The 19693-nt window shown below is 44.1% G+C and overlaps 1 protein-coding gene across 3 annotated transcripts in view; it reads left to right on the plus strand.

Moving 5' to 3' along the window:
• Positions 1-19693, plus strand: part of MCM10 (minichromosome maintenance 10 replication initiation factor) — a 36137-nt gene that overhangs the window by 4068 nt on the left and 12376 nt on the right. For all 3 annotated transcript variants that reach the window (XM_075926023.2, XM_089778342.1, XM_075926022.2), the window contains exons 2-15: positions 542-596; positions 1481-1813; positions 2778-2882; positions 4144-4281; positions 5711-5885; positions 9097-9262; positions 10689-10856; positions 11836-11952; positions 14278-14477; positions 15789-15889; positions 17043-17153; positions 17252-17369; positions 17638-17848; positions 18911-19052. In XM_075926023.2, coding sequence (XP_075782138.2) covers positions 590-596; positions 1481-1813; positions 2778-2882; positions 4144-4281; positions 5711-5885; positions 9097-9262; positions 10689-10856; positions 11836-11952; positions 14278-14477; positions 15789-15889; positions 17043-17153; positions 17252-17369; positions 17638-17848; positions 18911-19052 — 2092 coding nt within the window. In that variant the 5' untranslated portion in view covers positions 542-589. The remainder of the gene's footprint in view (positions 1-541; positions 597-1480; positions 1814-2777; positions 2883-4143; positions 4282-5710; positions 5886-9096; positions 9263-10688; positions 10857-11835; positions 11953-14277; positions 14478-15788; positions 15890-17042; positions 17154-17251; positions 17370-17637; positions 17849-18910; positions 19053-19693) is intronic.

Here is a 19693-nt window from a genome sequence, read left to right on the forward strand (position 1 = left end):
ATGAATGTATTTGGGTGGCTTGTTTTTTAAATAAGGAACCTGATGTTCTGATACTGCAAAGAGTTCAGCATAGTGCCCAATTGACTTCAGTCATTGACCTTGGGACTGCATGTAGTTCACTGAAGCATGAGCCCATAATTCTAAAAAATCACTGTTCATCCCTACAATAAGAAATCAGTGTCTGAATAGTTTATGAACTAAGAAATCACATGTACATGCAATGTAAAGGAGATAAGCACACCTTGCTAAGGGAGGGTGTGACTATGTTTTATAATGGTTAAATTATGGAATTGGATTCTCATCCTTGCTCTGCCATTAATTGACTATCTGGTGATACAGACGTTTGAAGTTTTATGGGGATTCTTATCTGTGTACAGATGGTTGATGAAATAATGAAGTGGCACTATAACAAAGACAGAGACCATTGCAATTCTAAATAGTTAAGTACGTTAAGAAATATTTGATAATTTGTGCCCTGACAAAACATTGAGTCTTTGTTTTGTCATTCATGTTAATATTGCTGTTTTTCTTTTCCTAACAGGTGAAGTACTTCTTTTGGAGTCTCTGCTGAAGCAATCCTGTTGCAATCATGGATGGTGAGATCAGCAGCTTCCTCCCCCCCCCCCTTTTACATCTAGTGCCAATAAATAAGTGTAGACAGTGCATTAATGAGTTCAGGGAATAAGGTTGTAAACTGCATTTAAACAGTGTAAAAGTAAATCACAATAATTGTTTTATGAACAGATGCTTTTGAGGTGCAGAAACTAACACTATGTCTACACCAGTATTTTTTAAAACATTTTCGTCAATCAAGGGTGTGGAAAAAACACACCCCGATTGATAAAAGTTTCACCAACAGAAGTGCTGGTGTGGACAGCACTATGTTGGTGGGAGACACGCGCCTGCTGATATAGCTATCACTGCTCATTGAGGGTGGTTTAATTATGCCAGTGTAAGAGCTCTTTCCTGCCACATAGAACGGCTACCTTACAGCGGCACAGCTATCTGCCAGCTTTCTGTGGGCCTTTGAGGGATCACAGACTGGAAATCTACGTAATAAACCAAAGATAAATCTATGACCAAAATAATATAGAGCATACCTAACAAGAATAGAAATCCGTCATTTCCTGTGTTTCTGCCTGTGGCTCCAGTCTATCTTTCTTGATCAACATATCTGACAATATTTGTTCCTTGCTTCGTTGTTTCTCTGTGTAATTTTTTATACACAGTGAACTTTAAAGAAATCTGTGTCAGAGACATTGTTTTATGTGAGACAAAGAGCTTGGATGCTATTCTGTATTCTATTGTTGTCTTCCTTTTTTAATAGCATTTTTGGTTGGGGGTAAAAGAAAATCAGTGCTCTTTAGTGGACAGTTTTTCTTTGTAATCAAATGTGATTGTAATATCTTGGGCATATACTGCATTTCAGTTTTCCTTTAATTGAGTTGTAGTGACCTTTGATTTGATTTGTTTGTTCTAGGTGATGATGACTTGGAGCTGTTGGCTTCCCTATTAGAAGAGAATGAGGCAGCTGAGGATAGGAATACTCCTGAAGAGACCACTGCTCACTCAGATGACACTGGAGAACCGGATGAGTATGATGAGCTGTTTGATGCAGAGGATGATGAATCCTACACCGAGGAGGTTGATGCTGAGCAGAGTGAAGTCAGTGAGGAGAAGGAAGATGCAGCTGCATTGTTTGGAGATGTGGGTGACCTGACAGAGGAGGAGGAGGAGGAGGAAGAAACTGTACAGGAAATACCCTGTTCACCAGCTCTCAATCAGGAGGAGAAAAATAATCAAGATTTGCAAGGTTTGCTAAACAGCAATTTTTGTTGTTTTTTTGTCATGCCTTCAAGCATATGTCATCTCTTTACAAGCTGTGTTGATCACAAAGGAGCTGACTGGGGCATGCCAGAGGGCTCATGGGATTGGCGAGCGGTACAGAGCCCTTCCTCTCAAGGTTTCCTGTTCAATTCCAGCCCTGTTGGGAATTGGTAGAAAGCTCTCCTGAGGAGTGTTGAGTGGACTGGCTTAAGTAAGCATATTGGCTTTAGCCCAGTTCTAAGTGTCCACATAGCAAAATTTACCATCCCAAATACCAACTTTGTCAACAGAGATACCAATGACTGAATGAGCCATGGAGGCTTAAATACCCACTCATCCCTTAAAGATGGGGGGTGGATAAAGAAGTCTTCATTCTCTAGGGCTGTCATTCTGGCACCTTTCATCAATACTAAAAAAATCATCACACACTTAAGCTTCAACAAAAGGCAGTTCATCAAACTGCTTCCTGTGTGTTGATAGATCTTTGGGGCTGCATCTGATTGGTTGCTTAAAATTTTAATCAGCATCAGAGTACCTTAAAGGAGTTGTATTGGTGCTATTGTGACTATGGTAAGTTATGGCATGAAGATGCACACAGGCTGGAATGTGATCCAATGCAGGTACTTTTGGTGTTGGTACCCAGTACTTTCACTTGATTGCTTGTATTGAGAGGAAATATTAATGCACATGGCTTAGCATCACCTACGTAGTGAAAAAATACATTTGTTAATGAGAAAATAATCTCTGGGAGGCTGTTGGAAAGTCTGTGTTCACTGTGAGCCTTAGAGAGCTTGAGCTTTGTTTTTATCATTGCTTCAGTTCCTTTTCTCTCTCCCCTTATAATTACTAAATCATGGGAATAGAGAAGTGAAGTCACTGAGCTTCCAGGAATCTTGTACATCTTAATCCATTTTGGTGTCTTGCTAGCTTCATTTTTTTTCCTCCCCTAGATGAGCTGAGGAAATTACAAGAGCAGATGAAGAAGTTACAGGAGCAGTTACAAATGACTGCAATTGGGCAGTCATCCAGCTCGGGCCCTCAGAAGAAAACCCTTGGTAATTAGGTTAAACATATTTCCCATGTGTCCACTTCCAAACTTGTATTTATAGTCAAGTCTTGGTGAACTTAGGCACTTGATGTAATTCATGGAAAGGGGCTGAGACAGCTAAAAGAATACAGACCTGGGTTCTATTCCTAGCTGCTACAAATTTGTCATCTTGGGCAAGTGACTAAATCACTTAACCTCTGTTTCCCTATCCGTAAATTGGGGATGATTCTCTACAAGGGGTTGTACTGACTCATATGCATAAACTTTTTGAGGTCCTTTGATGGAAGGTGCTACATACAATGCTGTTGGTAGGCCGTGATATGTTTTGCATAACATACCTATCAGATTGATTTATGGTGTTACTGTGAGTGATATAGCTGGGTGGTGAATGTGTTATGGATAAAAAGGAGGAGGGTCCATATTTGGGGTCAGCAAAGAGTGTTGCCAGAACTCCATCTTAATACAGCCCAATGTTTTATTTGTACCTACTGTTTTGCGACACTGGAAGATGAGCTCCTGGCTTCTACCCAGCTGTTATATTTCAAATGCAAGCTTTAGATGCTGGCAGCTATATGGAAAGGTCATAAGAATGGCCGTACTGGGTCAGACCAAAGGTCCATCTAGCCCAGTAGCCTGTCTGCCAACAGTGGCCAGCACCAGGTGCCCCAGAGAGGGTGGACCTAAGACAATGATCAAGCAATTTGTCTCCTGCCATCCCTCTCTAGCCTCTGACAAACAGAGGCCAGGGACACCATTTCTATCCCCTGGCTAATAACTTTTTATGGACCTAACCTCCATGAAATTATCTAGCTTCTCTTTAAACTCTGTTATAGTCCTAACCTTCACAGCCTCCTCTGGCAAGGAGTTCCACAGATTGACTACCCGCTCTGTGAAGAAGAACTTTCTTTTATTAGTTTTAAACGTCCTACCCATTAACTTCATTTGGTGTCCTCTAGTTCTTCTATTATGGGAATTAATAAATACCTTTTCTTTATTTGCCCTCTCCACACCACTCATGATTTTATGTACCTCTATCATATCCCCCCTCAGTCTCCTCTTTTCTAAACTGAAAAGTCCCAGTTGTTTTAACCTCTCTTCCTATGGGACCCGTTCCAAACCCCTAATCGTTTTAGTTTCCCTTTTCTGAACCCTTTCCAAGGTCTCCATGCCGATTCCTATATTTAATTTAGTTTGGCATTTGGAGCAGTTGTTATAGTGGGTGTCCAGCCACTGAGGTCTCATAAATATTCCTTGTTTCTGTTGACCAGGTAAATCATCTTGTGTTCCCTTAAAGGAAAGGAAAATTCCAAAACTCCAGGAATCACCATGTTTCTCTGCTCAGCTCAACAGCCCTGCTTTATCAACAACCAAACGGGCACCCCAGAAACCAAAACTTTCACCATCAGGTATAGGTCTTAATAATTGGGTTATAGTACAGTTAAGTTGCCTTACCACTATGCTGCTGTCTGGTAATATTAGTTTGAGTTCTTGTCTGAGAATATGAGAGTAACTGTAGATTTGAGGCACTGGCTTATTCTCTCAAAGGAAATTGCATTGCTTGAATCATTTACAACAGAACAGGAGCTAGGCCTTGAGATTCCACTACAGCACTGTTTTTTCAAAGTGGTCTGTGAAACCACTTTGAGAAACATAATAACTGGCTGCGCTGGTTTGTATATTTACCAGTGCTGCGGCCACGGAGCTTCGCCACTCCTATTGGCTGTTTCACCGTTTGCAGCCAACGGGAGCTGCGGGAAGCAGCGTGATCCAGACCACCCCTTCCTGTGGTTCCCCGCGTCTGCAGACGGTGAAATGGAGCCAATAGGAGCCACAAGGTTCCACGGCCATGGCACCAGTAAATAAACAAACCAGCGCTGCCAGATAATAGGTTTTTCAAAGTGGTTTTGCGGCCCACTTTGAGAAACACTCCACTACAGGGAACAGTCCTGTTCTGAGGAGGCAAGTTCGACTAGCTGAATTAAGTCTTTTCCATTGCTTATGTGGGTAATACGGCCTGGACGGATGTCTCTTAAGTTTAAAAAAACTGCAAGTAAATGGTCTGGTAGCACTTTATAGACTAACAAAATATGTAGATGGTATCATAAGCTTTCGTGGGCAGAGCCTACTTCTTCAGATGACCGGAGTTATGACTAGAGGATAAGAAAACTCGAAATAAATAGAAGGGAAGCGGGGGGGGAGGGGGGGAGATGCTCTGTCGCCGCCGCCCTCCCCCCCCCCCCCCTCTATACATAAAGTATCAGGAGAAAGGGTACTAAACCTGAGTAGATAAAGATCAAAATCAGTGAATGGATTGCTAAGGCAGAAAGGATACCATTCAGAAAGCTGTTAGCAACTTCAGTGTCTTTTGTTTCAGACACTGAAGTTGCTAACAGCTTTCTGAATGGTATCCTTCCTGCCTTAGCAATCCATCCACTGACTTAGATCTTTATCTGCTCAGGTTTAGCACCATTTCTCCTGATACTTTATGTATAGAGGTAGGGGGGTGAGAGACAGAGCATCTTTCTCTCTCTCCCTCTCCCTCTCCCCTGCCCCCGCCCTTCCCTTCTATTTATTTCGAGTTTTTTTTTTATCCTCTAGTCATAACTCCAGTCATCTGAAGAAGTGGAATGTGCTCCCCCAAAGCTCATGATACCATCTACATGTTTTGTTAGTCTATAAAGTGCTACCACACCATTTACTTGCTGTTTTTTCTGTAACAGACTAACTTGGCTACCCCCTGAAGCTCCTTAAGTTTAAGATGCTGTATTATTTTACCGAGAATATTTGTTTTTCATTCATTATGTAGATTTTCCTTTTTCTCCCCATTCTTTATAGAAAATAAGAGCCCTCCTCCAACACCAGTATCAAGTTTGCCACTTCAACCTCTCAGGTCTACCCCTGGGAACAGGCCCAAGGTGGCCACCAGAGACTGGACTCCTCAAGTGCAAGGAGGTTCCAGTGTGACTGATCAGCCTGCCTCTGTGGAAACCTTCTCTGGACTCCGATTAAGGTCAGGGACCCAAAGCTGCTCTGGGTATCAAGGGTACATATTCAAATAGCAGGAGACATGTGATCCTTCTAATGGACTTTGATGGAGGAGGCACCTTTGGGAGATGCATCAGGCTGTCACAGCAGGGTGAAATTTCTGGTGGCTGTATTTTACAAATAGCTTTCCCATCCCAGAATGAATATTCACTGATTAGGATGGAATGTTAGTTGTCTAGAAGCAGCACTGATCAGTAGTTCAGCTGGCTTATTTTCCATTTTTGGTCCTCTTGCTGCTGTTCTCACCTGGAGTCCATTTGTAACAGTGTAGCAATCATTTTATTAGCTCTTAGAACTGTTTCTGTTGCATTATATTCAGAGGTGGTGGGGAAGCAAGGGAAACATGATGGAGCCTGATCCTCCTCTTGTCAAAATAAATGGGTGACTTGCTGTGGACTTCAGTGTGAGCAGTTCACTCCACATCAGTCCTCAGGAGCTGACTCCATATTTACAATGCTTGTTGTGACCACAAGTCTTTTAACTTGACATGGCTTTCCCCATTGGAAAGAGCAGTGGATTTCAAACCCCTCACTTATGCTTGGGCAGCAATATTGTTCAGTCTTTGTTGAGATGAACAGAATTAACCACAGATGCATGTTTATCTTGCTTTGTTGGTATTTGGACTAGGGACGTTAAAAGGGTATTTCACTAATTGTGTAGTTGATAACATTTTTATCAGCTACACAATTAATTGATAAGAAAAGGCACTCACTCCTGGTTTACGCTGGGCCTGGGAGAGACCCCTGCTGCGACTCTGAATTTTAAATGTAGTAAGAGCCAGGCGCTCTGCCCACCTGGCTCTTACTATGTTTAAATGCAGAGCCCCCATGGGGATAGGTCTCAGACCCGGCAGAAGCCAGGACTGAGCTGGGCTTGCTCATTCCTGACTTGTGCGGGGCCAACAGTCACTGTCCACGGGAAGTCCCAGCGGGGAGCTGGGACCCCTCGCAGTCAGGGGCTGCTGCTGGAGCAGCCTCTGTTCACAGCCAGCCCAGGCTGCTATAGACAGGGGATGCGGAGCATCATGCCCTCCGCTGCTGCCTGTAATAGAGGCAGCAGTGGGGGGCAGGTGGCACTGGGGAGACAGTGCTATGGGAAACCTTATGCCAGATTCCCCCAGAACTGGCTCCTGCTCTCCCACTACCCCCAGCTGCCTCTAATACAGAGGCAGCAAGGGGATGGGGAAGCAACTAGTCAAGTAGTGACTCGACTACCTGATAAGTGTAGGCTTATCAGGTAGTCAGCTACTCGCTTATTTTCCTAGTTGGGGATGGGCTAGAGCAGGGACAGGGAACATTTTTGGGGAACAGCAGCCACATGCAAGTGAGAAAGAAAATAACCCCTCACAGACATTGCCCCCAACTGATAAGCTGAAAAAAAAAGATACCTTACCTCACCAAGGCTCAGGGCTTCTTCCCAAGAACTCTTCTGGAGGTCTGGGGCTAGTAGATTTTGTGGGGCCTGCTAGGTGCTGGAATGGGGCCAAAAATGAGAAGTTCAGTGTGTGGGATGGGTCTGTGGGGATTCAGGGACTGTGCAGGAGGTGGGATGGGGGTGTGGGATCAGGGCAGGTGGAAGGGGGGCAGGAACAGGGTTGGTGCAGAGTCTGGATAGGAGGGAGGATGCAGGAATGGAGCGAGCTGTGGGTGATGTATGGGATCTGGGTGGGAGGTAGGACATGGGAGTGGACTGAGAGTGGCGTGTGGGTTCTGTGTTGGCGGGGGGCTGGGGGATCTGGGCAGGAGGAAGAGGTTGGGGGGGGGTCTAGGCATGAAGGGGTGTGTGGAAGAAGGTGGGAGTGAGGTTCCTACCTGATCCAGCTCTCTGGGTGGGGGCACTTGTGGCTCTGTGTCGCCCCATGCTAGGCACTGCTCCCTCCCCCTCCCCACACTTTTCTCATTGGCTGGGATTCCTGGCCAATAGGAGCGATGGGGGTGGAGCCTGCAAACCAGTGCCAGGGACAAAACTGCCCTGCACTGCCATTCCCAGGACAGAGCCACTTCCTCTCCCTGCCAGGCAGAACCTGTGGACTCAATGAGGCTCAGGGGTCATCCCCTCAGCTGGGGAGAGCAGGTGATAGCACTCCTCCTTCCCCGCCACCACTGCGTGACTGGAGCACCAGCGACAGCTCACCCTGCTGTGGAGGGTGGGGTAGAGCCTCGAGCCTTGCAAGCGAGATGAAAGCAGCCTGTGGGCAATAGGTTCCACGCCCTGGGTTAAAGGGTCTAATACAGGGGTGGGCAATCATTTTTAATGGGGGGCCACTTCAAGATGTTGGCAAGTCCTCAATGGCTGCATTTTTACCGAGGGAGTTTGGGGTCTGGGACAGAGGTTGGGTGCAGAAGGGAGCTTGGGGTAGGAGACTGGGGTGCAGGAAGAGGTGTGGAATCTGACAGGGAGTTTGGGTGAAGGAGGGGGTTGTGATCTGGGGCAGAGGCTTGGGAACAGAATCCAGGAGGGATTATGGGTGCAGAGGTTTGAGTGATGGCTTGGGGCAGGGGAATGGGGTGCAGGGTCAAGGAGGAGGTATGTGTGCCAGAGAGGGTTCTGGCCTGGGGGAAGAGCGTAGGAGGGGGTGCTGAGTCTGGGAGGGAGTTGTGACCTGGGGGAAAAGGGTACAGAGAATTTGGGTGGTGGTCTAAAGAAGGCAGGGGGAGGGAAGAGAGCGGGGGTGCCAGAGGCAGGCTCTTGCTGGGAGGCACTTACCTAGGAAACTCCAGGTCAGCAACCCTGCAGGAACCTGAAGGCTGCAGTCGCAGGCTTCTCCATATGGCTCTGCTCCCTGCAGGGTGAAGGAGTGATGGGGAGGGGAGGGAAGAGGCTTCATTTGTTGCCATTGCCGCCAGCAAAATATCTGAGCTGCTATTGTTCAGAAACTGGCCAATGGAAGCTAAGAGATTTTGCTGAGGGATGGGGCACTACACAAAGCCTTCCTCCTCACTCCCAGAATAGAGCAGCCACATTTAAAATGACTTCCACTGCGCTGTGCTTAAGGGTCCTAGCGAGTCAGCTGCGGGCCGGATCTGGTGGCTTGCAGCCTCTTGCCCACCCCTGGGGTAATAGTTCTCTCGCTGTAATTTCATGAATTTAAAAGCTATTGTAGATACTCTTGGTCGCCTCCCTGTGTTGGTGCTAATGTTAGTGGTTTCTCTTTATATGTTCTTTTCTTAATGTAGAAAACCCCGTGTGTCATCAGTGGAAATGGACAGGAAAATGGCTGGACGGAAACTGGTTAGATTATCTCAGCTGCAAAGCAAACTGGCTGGGGGGAGTCTGGAGGAAACAGACTGGGTAACATTTGGAGTCATAATAAAGAAAATCACTCCTCAGAGCTCAAATAACGTAAGCAGTTTTGTTCTAGTCACAATTAAGTGAGGGTATTTTCAGTGACAGTTTAATTAGGTTTTGCACATTTTGTCAGCCAACTCCACATTCTTGTTTTAATTAAAACAAGCTACTATACTAATTGTGAATATTCTATGTAGTCTAGGTTCATTCAGTGTTGCTAATGTCTGCACTCATACAAGAACCTAAATGCATGACATAAGATTGTCAGTTACAGAATGATGTATAAATCTGCTCATTATGTTATGGTACGTGCATTCTGCAGGATTATTTCACCTTTAATATGACTTCTATTGTTATGAATTGCTAAATTCACTAGCTTGGGCCCCCAGAAGTGCAGCTACTTCTATGAAACCAAAAGTCTCCATATTAAATGCTCCTCCCGCCTCCCAAAAAAAACCCCAATTAGTTCATTCTTTATTCTTCAGATTTCAGTCACTTGGTCCCGTAGTCCCAAAAGGTGAATTCATGTGCTAGCTCATAGAATCTTGAGATAGAAAGGATCTATTAGGTCCCTGAGTTGTTTTCCTTCCAATGACTGATTATTGCCTATTGTTAGGCTTGAACAGAATTCAATTATAGTTTTGACAGATCATAAAGTTTATTTTTAAACATTTTTTTTTCAATTTTTATCCATTTAAATTTGCAGTTGTAGGAAATTATGGAGGGGACAAGCAATAACTGTTTAATTACAGTAGATGTTGAGATTCAAAAAGTTAAAGGGTTAGAACTGTTAAAATACAAATTGTCAAAATTCCATGTCAAAGTATACAAGGTACAAAGCCATAAATCAAACTGTAATTAAAGTCCCTCAAGCAGAATTTTTCTTTCTGTGCCTATTTAAATGTTGGTTATTATCATTGGAAATATTTTTTTGTTGGTTTGCATGTAAGGTGAAATAGATGTTTGTTGACATTTACCAGTTTAAAAAATTCAATGCTTCCAAGTCTTATAGATTGTGTACGTACTAGGGTTTTGCTTGATCTTGTTCTAAAAGTACCAAGTCATAGGACTTCAAACAACTCCCTTGTGATCATTCTGTAGGCTAATATTTTGTCCTGAAGAAGTTTAGTGGTTAGCTACAGAGATGAATACAAGTTCTGTGTTCTATTTCCAAGTATGTGGTCTTCTGCAAAACTCTGCCTCAATTTTATTGTCTGTAAAATGGGGTTAACCGGTACTGTACAAAACAATTGTCAATTAATGAGAATCTGTGCAAAGTGCTGTACAGCTAGTAAGTACTGGCAACAGGAGCAAGAACAATGGTCATAGTTACACATGTTTTACCATTTATTTTTGTCAGTAAATAATGTTGCCACGGTATTTCCTGATCTATGCTAAGTATAGAGAACAAAGGCAAATAGTAACAAGTTTTGTGTAGATTATTGTAAGCTTGAATAATGTCAATGGTTTTCTGTTCCAGGGCAAAACTTTCAGTATCTGGCGGCTAAACGACCTGCGTGATCTGAACAGCTGTGTTTCGTTGTTTCTATTTGGTGATGTCCACAAAGAACACTGGAAGACAGACCAAGGCATGGTCATTGGACTGCTCAATGCTAATCCCATGAAACCTAAAGATGGCTCGGATGAAGTAAGCATGGTTTTTTTCCCTCTTGGACTTGTGACTTTATTTGAGCTCTCACTGGGAAATGTTTCAAAACACTTTGTCTATTGGATGTTGTAATTCATGGTACCCTCAGAAGGAATAGTGCTTAGAAGTTCATATTCCACCCTGCTATGCATTCTATAAATATCTCCAACCTTACCATCAGGGGTCAGTACTGACAGCTCCTGACTGGTTTCCCTAGATCCCTGAACATATAATGCTGGGATTTCCTTTTTCTCACTGGACAGTAAACAGGTCATGTGTTGAGAGGTCTCTTGTCTTTCTCTCCTTTCTTTTCTTTCCTTTTCTCAATCTGAGTTTTTACCCTCTCACTCCCTTTTCCATCAGAGCCACCTGTTTAATAGTTAGTTCTCCCTGTACATGATTTATGGGCATGTAATGATATTTGACCCCTTGTCACAATGACTGCCAATGAACTTCTGAAGAAAGCCAACAGCCCTTCTAGTATAGGCTGTGCCTTGAGCTATGGTGGACAGTGGGCTATCCTGGTATAAATCTTTCAATTAAACTGAACTGGGAAAAGTGCCGACTTCCATTACTGACATACGAATCCTTCTATCTGTCCACAGAATACATACAGCACAGTGCATAGCAGTACAACCTAGTCATCCCAACATAGCAGAACTCTCTCCCCAGGATGATCATGCTGAGCTGGTGTTGTGCTGAGTTCTTCGTGAAGAGCAACTAGGCCACTTGATGGTGACTATTGTCCTGTGAACCCATGTTCGCTAGAAATTGGACTGAGACCATCTACTGGCTCTTAATCTATCAATTTGCTCTTCTGTGGTAAATTACAATTGGGCACCACCAACCTAGTCAGGAGCTGAACCAATGACCTGGAGATCAAGAGCTCTGTTTCATTACCATCCTAGGACCCATTCACCCTCCTTCAAAAGTCTATTTAGTGAGCCTTGGGTTTACTCTTTGTGCTGTTTCTTTCTAGATATGTGTATCTGTTGATCACTCCCAGAAGATCTTACTTTTGGGTGAAGCTCTGGACCTGGGAACCTGCAAAGCTAAGAAGAAGAACGGTGACCCATGTACACAGATTGTTAACCTGGTATGCAACTGTTAATCTCTAGCCTGTCATTGATGTGTTGTTGTTGTGGGTCGTTGATGAAGGAATAACTGGCTGGTAACTTTGAGACAGTGCTCTGATTCTGTGCATTACTGGGTTATAAGGTATAACTAACATGTGTGCCATTACTTGCATCACTGGGCAGGCCTTCACCTGCATGCCACCTTGTGGCCTGAGGGTATTCTGCAGGTACTCTGCTGCAGTTTCCCCATTTTTCAGGGCTCTCTCAAACTGCTTCAAGTCCAGAAACATGCCTCCCTGGGACAGGATTTATTAACATTACAGAATATTCAAAATAAAAATTCTCAAATTCCCAACAAATCTTGATTCTTTTCTTCCTGCTTGAGGCCTCCCAGGCATTCCCCGCCTCTAGCCTTTTCTCTGAAACTCTGGATTCCTGGCTAGAGTCTATTTACTTCCAGCAGCCATTCCCTAGTGTCTTAGGCCTCTGCTGAAATCTTCTATGCCCAAAGACTCTAATCTCTCTCTTCCTGAACATGCCCCCTTCTCTGCCATTTTCTGTTGCTCTTTGTAGGAGAATCAGAGAATAGCAGGACTGGAAGGGAGCTCAAGAGGTGGTCTAGTCCAGCCTGCACTCAAGACAGGACTTTATTAGCTAGACCATCCCTGATGGTGTTTGTCTAACTTCTTTACCAGCTGGTTCTAACAACTAAACCCCACATCTCATCTTAGGTATGGCAGTCAGGCTAAATAGTATGAGACTGGCTGGCTCCAGGCCTCTGGCCTTTAGGGATAGGCCACCCCATTGTAAGTGGGAAGGTCAAGGAGGAGGAAGTAAAATCTTAATCTAATCTAAATATCCTTTGTTCACCCTATGCTATGTTACTATGGAAACAAGGCCTTGACACCTCTGCAAGGGTCCCTGTGAGGGTGTGGCCCCTCTGATAATCTTCGTGTTCAGTTTTAGCCAGATACGTACACCAGCAAATGCATCTTGAAAAACCTTAGCATGCTCACAGCTCTGATGTCAAGACCATGTATCAAGGGAGAGTTAGGATGTGGGGAGTATTCTTGTTTCCACAGCATCTGAGTTGGTGGGAATTCATCCAAGCTGAGAGATCAGACAGGTGTGGGGATGAGCAGTGAGGGGAATCATCCCAGTAGCAGTGGCATTCAGAGGTACCAGAGCAGAGTCAAGCACCCCACAGGGAGGTCTAGAAGAAAAAGAGTACGGACTTAGTACAGACCCTTGAGGGATGCTAGCGGAACGGGGAAAGGTTGGAAGTGGGGGAGAAGCATTTGGAGATGGAGAAGGACATCAGTTGTGTAAGGCAGTGGTTCCCATCCTGTGGTCCGCCGACCTTTGGTGGTCCGTGACGGTACTGCAGCGGCTCTGTGGAAAGTTAAAAAATAAGGATCGGGCCCACTGTGATAGGCCCAATCCTTACTTTTCTTTTACTTTTTTTTCCTCCTTCAGGGAGGGGGGTCCATTACATTTTAATAGATTGAAAAGGGGTCTGTATGCTTGGGAACCGCTGGTGTAAGGCATTTGCAACATTTGGTGCTTATACATCAAAACATGGAGATATGAGTGTGCAGCATCTTAAATGGCAAGTGCATCAATAAACATCAAGTGGCAGCAATTATGAGCCATGGGGAGGATATTTCCTGGTTGCTAAACTGACTAGAGGGGGTGACTGGCTGTTTGTGCTCATTGTGCCTGCTAGCAATGTGCCAGATCTGGAGGTTATTGCTATTAGAAACCTCATGCATAGAACTATATAGAGAATGATATTATTAGGCTTTGATAACAAATTAATGAACACCATAGTTGGAGAGTGCTGTTCAGAGTTGCTTCTTTCCTCCAGACAAATTAGGGCAGTCACTGATTTTAAATCTCTGTTCTCTCCTGGGTTTATGTTGAAATATGTCTGTAAACTTTTTTTAGATGGCTGTAGGAAACATCTCATTTTAATGTTGCTTTCTCTCCCTTCATCTCTGCCTGTAAAGAGGCTATCTAAATTTGATGGTCATGGGACATCAATATGCATGCAGCCATGACTCGAGCATCTGTGAGGTCAAACCTGGGACTCTGAGAGGAATATGTAAGATATTAGTGCATGGGATTTTCTCTCCCGGTAGTGTCTGGTCCCTGCGCTATAACAGCCTTCAACCCACAGTGGTAGACCTGCCTGTGTGCGTATTAGCCAGGCTCAATACTTGGCTCATTATGTCTGTACAACCACTGCTTAGCTACAAAAAGATACTGATTTTCTCAGGAGAAATGTTATCTATTAATCTCCAGTTAGTTTTCAGTAACAGAGCAGCCTTATTTCTTTTCTTCAGAATGACTGCGAATATTGCCAGTACCACGTGCAATCCCAGTACAAGAAGCTCAGCTCAAAGCGGGCAGATTTACAGTCCACCTTCTCCAGTGGCCGTGCTCCAAAGCGGAGAGCTCGCAAAAACCCCAGCTTGAAGGAGAGGCTGTGTCAGGATGGGTTTTACTATGGAGGCGTTTCTTCAGCAGCCTATGCAGCCTCAGTGTAAGAGAAATGGCTAAAATCCCTTGCAGCCCTTGGCTCTTTGACAGAAATCCCTTCCTACTATGTGTAGGTGTGCCTGAAGTTACCTTTAAAGAGACAGGCATTCCTTTGGGTTAACTAAATTAACCAAACAGGAATCAAACTGCTCTGAGGCTTGCAGCCACACCACATTTGGCAGGGAACTTGCCTGACCATCCAAGTTACGCAGAGTCAGTGATTGGGTGGAAAACCAATTCCTGTCCTTGAGGTGGTCTTGGTGAGTTGACATGTGATTGTCTTACCTCAGAATCTGTACTGTGACAATTCTGTATAGTGAGGCTGAGGGTGCTATGCCACTGGCTTTCAAAGGAGTGGTAAAACTTGGTAAGTCTTGAGCACTCAGGGTCATTAAAGATTCCTGGGCACTTCTAACCACTGTGTTCTGGCCAAATACTAACTTGAGTAATTACAGTGTGACCTAAACAATATGCTCTCAAATAGCTATTGCTTCCCACCTGCGAGGGTAGAGGAAGTGAGCTGTATGTATCTGATCACTACTTCACACAGGTTCTGAGACTTAATTGCACCCATTCCAAATCCCAGTGAAATCAGCAATGCAAAGACTCATATTGACTTAAGTGGAAGCTAGATTATTACCAATACTTGCAAATCACTTTTAGGGACTCCTAAAAGGTAGGGATCTCCTACCTGATAATCTCATTAAATGATGTGTGTGGCTGTATATAGCAATATGTCTTTTTCTTGAGCTAATATTAACCAGGTATCAGCAAAGTCTTTGTGTCTACTTAATACTAAATGTTTATCTAAATCTGGTCACAAATAGGAAACCTAAGTCTTTGAGATACAAAAGGTTACAGCAAAATGTTCCTACTTAATAGAAATATTGTGAGGGAAGCACCTGCTCAGAGTGGAGGATTGGCAGTGCTGCTTTGGGAGGGGCGGGGTATAAGAAAAAAGGTGCCGGGTCCTCCGGGAGGAAACTTGTTGAGCCAAAAAAAAAAGCCGCACCAGAGGCCAAAATGTCGTGGCCCCTTTAAGAGCTGCATGTCCCGAGCGGACTTCCGTCAGGGGAGCCCAGCCGCCCCAGGAAAAGAGGTACCGGTACACCTAAGGGGAATGCAATTCATTTAAGTTATGCAGGGAAAATAGGTGCTGGTACACCATCCCGGGACATACCATCACAAAAAAAGCATTGATAGTTGGTAATTGCAGCATTGCTGAGTTGGTTCTCAAATTCCAGTCCTTCTCTTTATCTTACACTGCTTTCCACCTTGGAGCAACACTCATTTTTGGTGGGATTTGTCTTTATAGTGCAGCAGCTGCAGCCCCAAAGAAGAAGATACAAACCACTCTCAAGAATCTGGTGGTAAAAGGAACAGACGCAATTGTGCAGGAAACTAGAGAGAAAATGGGTAACTTTCTTTTTTCCCATCACATGTGTTCAGCCTGTAGTGCGACATGTCTGTGCGACCATTCTGTGTGAACTCGTTTAGTGTCTCTGGGAAATTGTGTAGTTACAAAGACAGCCAGTCTCAGTTCACTTCCCCAGATGATCTAAACTCCTCCCCCGGTATTAAAGCTGCAGGGAATAAGTGCACCGAGAATGCCCAGCTCTCTTTAGCATGTACTTAGTACCCTCTTTATTACACAGCCTCCTGCACTGTTCACACATAACTCTGGGATAGAAAATTACTGGCCAAAGTCTAAATCTTACTTCATCCAGTCCATGAAAAGTTACTGCTAGACTGAGGGAGCAGTGGCAGTTCTAAGATCTCCAGTTGTGAATCACTGGGCTGAACACAAACAACTTGAGCCATTGGAAATAGGGTGTTCACGATATCTGGGGATGAGTATGCCCCAAAGAGAAAGGCATGCCGGAGCAGTTCTAGCACAGTCCTGGGAGGTTGGGAACTTCAGAGCAGGGATGTAAAAAAGTAGTCGAATATCTGACTATCCAATAAGCCTAGTTTGACTACTTACATTCTCCCCCCTTTCTGCCTCTATATCAGAGGCAGCAAGTGGGGGGGAGCAGGAGCTAGCTTAAAAACCGGTTCCCCCCCTCCTACCTTCGCACCCCCAGCAGTGTCTCTGCAGTGCAGAGCAGGTGATGGGAGGCAGAGGTGCAATGGGGAACCCAGCACCTCCCCTCCCTTATTGACTAATCGAGTAGTCGATGGAAATTCCATCGACTACTCGATTAGCTGATTAATCAAAATTTAGCATCCCTACTTCAAAGCACTAATCTTGGCTCTGACACATTTCTTCCAAGTCATTGAGCAAGTCACTTAACCTCTCTGCCTTCGTTTCCCTTTATATAGATAGGAGAGCCCTTGTTGGGCCTCCCAGGGGGGAGAACACATTAAAGATAGTGAAGTACCAAAGATAAATAGGTGGGATGTTCAGAAGCTAGTTCGTGAACTCTGTTAAGGTGAGAGCACTAAGTTAGAACTGAATAGCAGTGCTTTTGTTAGAAATGTCTCGTGCAATAAGTGTGAGTGCTGGAGCCAGATCTACATTTCCCATCCTGGTTCTGAGTCTGTTGGGTTTTTTTGTGCACTGCTCCAGGTATGGCAAAGAGAACCAGGCCGTGTTCTGATGAGTTCAAAGAATTGTTGGCAATGCCAACATTTGGAGCACGAAACCTCTGCAAACACTTGGCCAAAGCAGATGCAGCAGGTATGTCCAGATACTCCCGTGATACTTTCCTTTGCGGACACTCCTTTGCAGCCAAGGCTTGTTCCTTGCAAGTCTCAGTGTCTGTATATTTATTTCAGGTGCTGGAGGGAAGCAAGGACCTGCTTTCCAGTCCATCTCTGCTTCGGCACTGCTCAAACAACAGAAGCAGCAAATGTTGGAGGCCAGAAAAAAACGATCAGAAGATATACAGAGGCGGTAAAACACTCTAGCATCTGCTGATGTTTTGCAGGCAGACTGTTCTGTAGGGTGGGAGGATTTAAGTTTTATAAAACCTAATCAAACTAGGAATATCATGAAGTTATTTCAGTGAGCAGTCAACACCCCAGCATTGTGCCTGAGAACCAAAGGGCTTTCATTGAACAATGGCTTCTAACCTGTCTTCCAAATTCAGTTGTACTATTTTCAAGCTTTTTGATTTGCCAGGAAGTCCTAACTATATATCAATGTGTTTGTCCTCTTTAAGGTTTCTTCAGAGTACAACTAAAGCCAATAGCTCAGCACTACCATCCTTCTCAGGACTCCGCTCTCCAACCCCAGGGACTGAATTTCCCAAAGCTGCAACCCCTCAAACACCCAGGCTGGGGATGGGCTTCTCTGAGGATGAAGACGTCCTCTTCTTTGATGTATCTCCCCCTCCACCACCGAAATTGAATGGCTTAGCTGAAGCTAAAAAGGTAACAATCCCTTTGCACTGGTAGACTTTGAACTTCGGACATAGGTCATGTTGCAGCATGCAGCCTTGACTCCTGAGATCAACCTGTTAAGCACACTTGTGCCTCATTGTAAGCTTTTAATTCCTATTAGCTGTTAGTGTCCAAGAGACATGCTTAGTTTGTCAGTCCATGTACTGGGTGCTTAGGCCTATCCACACCGAGGGACCACAGGCTTTCACTTAAAGCTCCTATCATGCCCCGTACAAAAATGTTCAGAGACAAACCAAGAACATCTGCAGTAGCTCCTCAAAAGGCAAGAGTGATCCGTACTCTTTACTAGAGCCTTTTTTTCTATTTTGAGAGATGTTTTGAGTTTTAAGTGCCTCAGAATGTTATGAAACCATCACTCTTGATCATTTTATTATAATTTATATGTGATAATCTTTTGTGGCTGGGTCCTTGGCCTCAGTCAGTTAATATCCTAGTGAAGTCATTGGAATGCTAGGGTGTACTTTGTACATTCAGCAGCATAGTGAGTGTAATGTAATCTGTATTTTACCATCCTCGCTGTCATAAGCTTTAGTAGTCTGGTTCCCAGCTAGCAGAGAATAGGTACATCTTTCTTTTGCAAGTATTTAGCTTCCAATCTATCAGAGAAAATCAACTGCTTGCTAGTGAGGTAGATGAGAGAAGCCTAACATTTTTGGATAGGGTTGGAGAGTTATCTGCAAGTTTCGTTTAGTTCCCAGTTATTAGTGATTTATACAGAAATTTCCAGAGATGATTGCTTGCTGCTTTGAAAACTCAATTTTTCTTTGTTCCAGAGCCTTTCTGTCTTGTGTAGCATCTTCATGCCAGTGAGAATTATCAGCCTCAATTTACAGGCTGGGAAGCTGAGTCAGAGGTTGGGTGATTGGCAAAGGCTGCCTTACTAGGAAATGGCAGAGTTGGGATTACAATTTGGATGGGATGCCCACGCTATGCCACCTCTTCCAGCTGACATATTCCCAACAGCCTTGGAATTAGGAATGTGTGACCTTGGATATTCGTTTTCAACTTTAACATTTAGTTCCCATTTTCTAGTTGGCTGCTATACACAAATTGCGAGCAAAAGGCCAAATTCTCAATAAAACCAACCCAAACAGTGTTAAACGGAAACGAACTGATCTTGTGGATGTTCTGGAGATCACAGAGAGAGTTGAGAAAAACACCACCTCGTCACAAGGTATGAAAGTACGGAACTGACTTTAAAAAATGAGTGCATTGTACATCATGCTACCCTCCTCCAAGCATCACAAAAGTTCCTTTGTGACTAATATCACAAACTGTGCCAAAGAGATACAGAACTAAAATGGGGTTTGAACCTAACTTAAAAGGGCCTAATGCCACAATTGATCTAGTTACAAAGGTCGAATATCCTGCTGCTTTAGAGACAGACCCTAAAGCTCTAGGCTTTAATAGCTCCAGCCTCATATATTTGTCATCTATGGCTCCCATCAGCATAGTACCTTAACAGCTCCCAAGCATTTATGAATATATCATCCTAACACCCCCATGACGCAGGGAAGTCTGAGCTCAGATTTACAGATAGGTAAATCCTTTAGTCTCAGTTCCCTAACGTGCAATCTAAATAAAAGTAAAACTGCAAATAACTGGGCTTTTGTATAAAAGCAGTGCTCTCTTCTGAGTTTGGTTTGCTCATTTTGCCTTATATGGAACAGTAGCTCAGTTATTTCCCTTTTTATTTAGATAGTGGAAATTCCAGTCAGAATGGGCATTTAAAATAGGTATTGCTATTATCTTTCCAGTTGTCCTGCTGTTGCATTATAAAATATGGCTGAAATGGTACTGGATCACTATCTTTAA

Source organism: Pelodiscus sinensis, chromosome 1, assembly GCF_052426305.1.
Source record: "Pelodiscus sinensis isolate ZL-2025 chromosome 1, ASM5242630v1, whole genome shotgun sequence".
Lineage (NCBI taxonomy): Eukaryota > Metazoa > Chordata > Testudines > Trionychidae > Pelodiscus > Pelodiscus sinensis.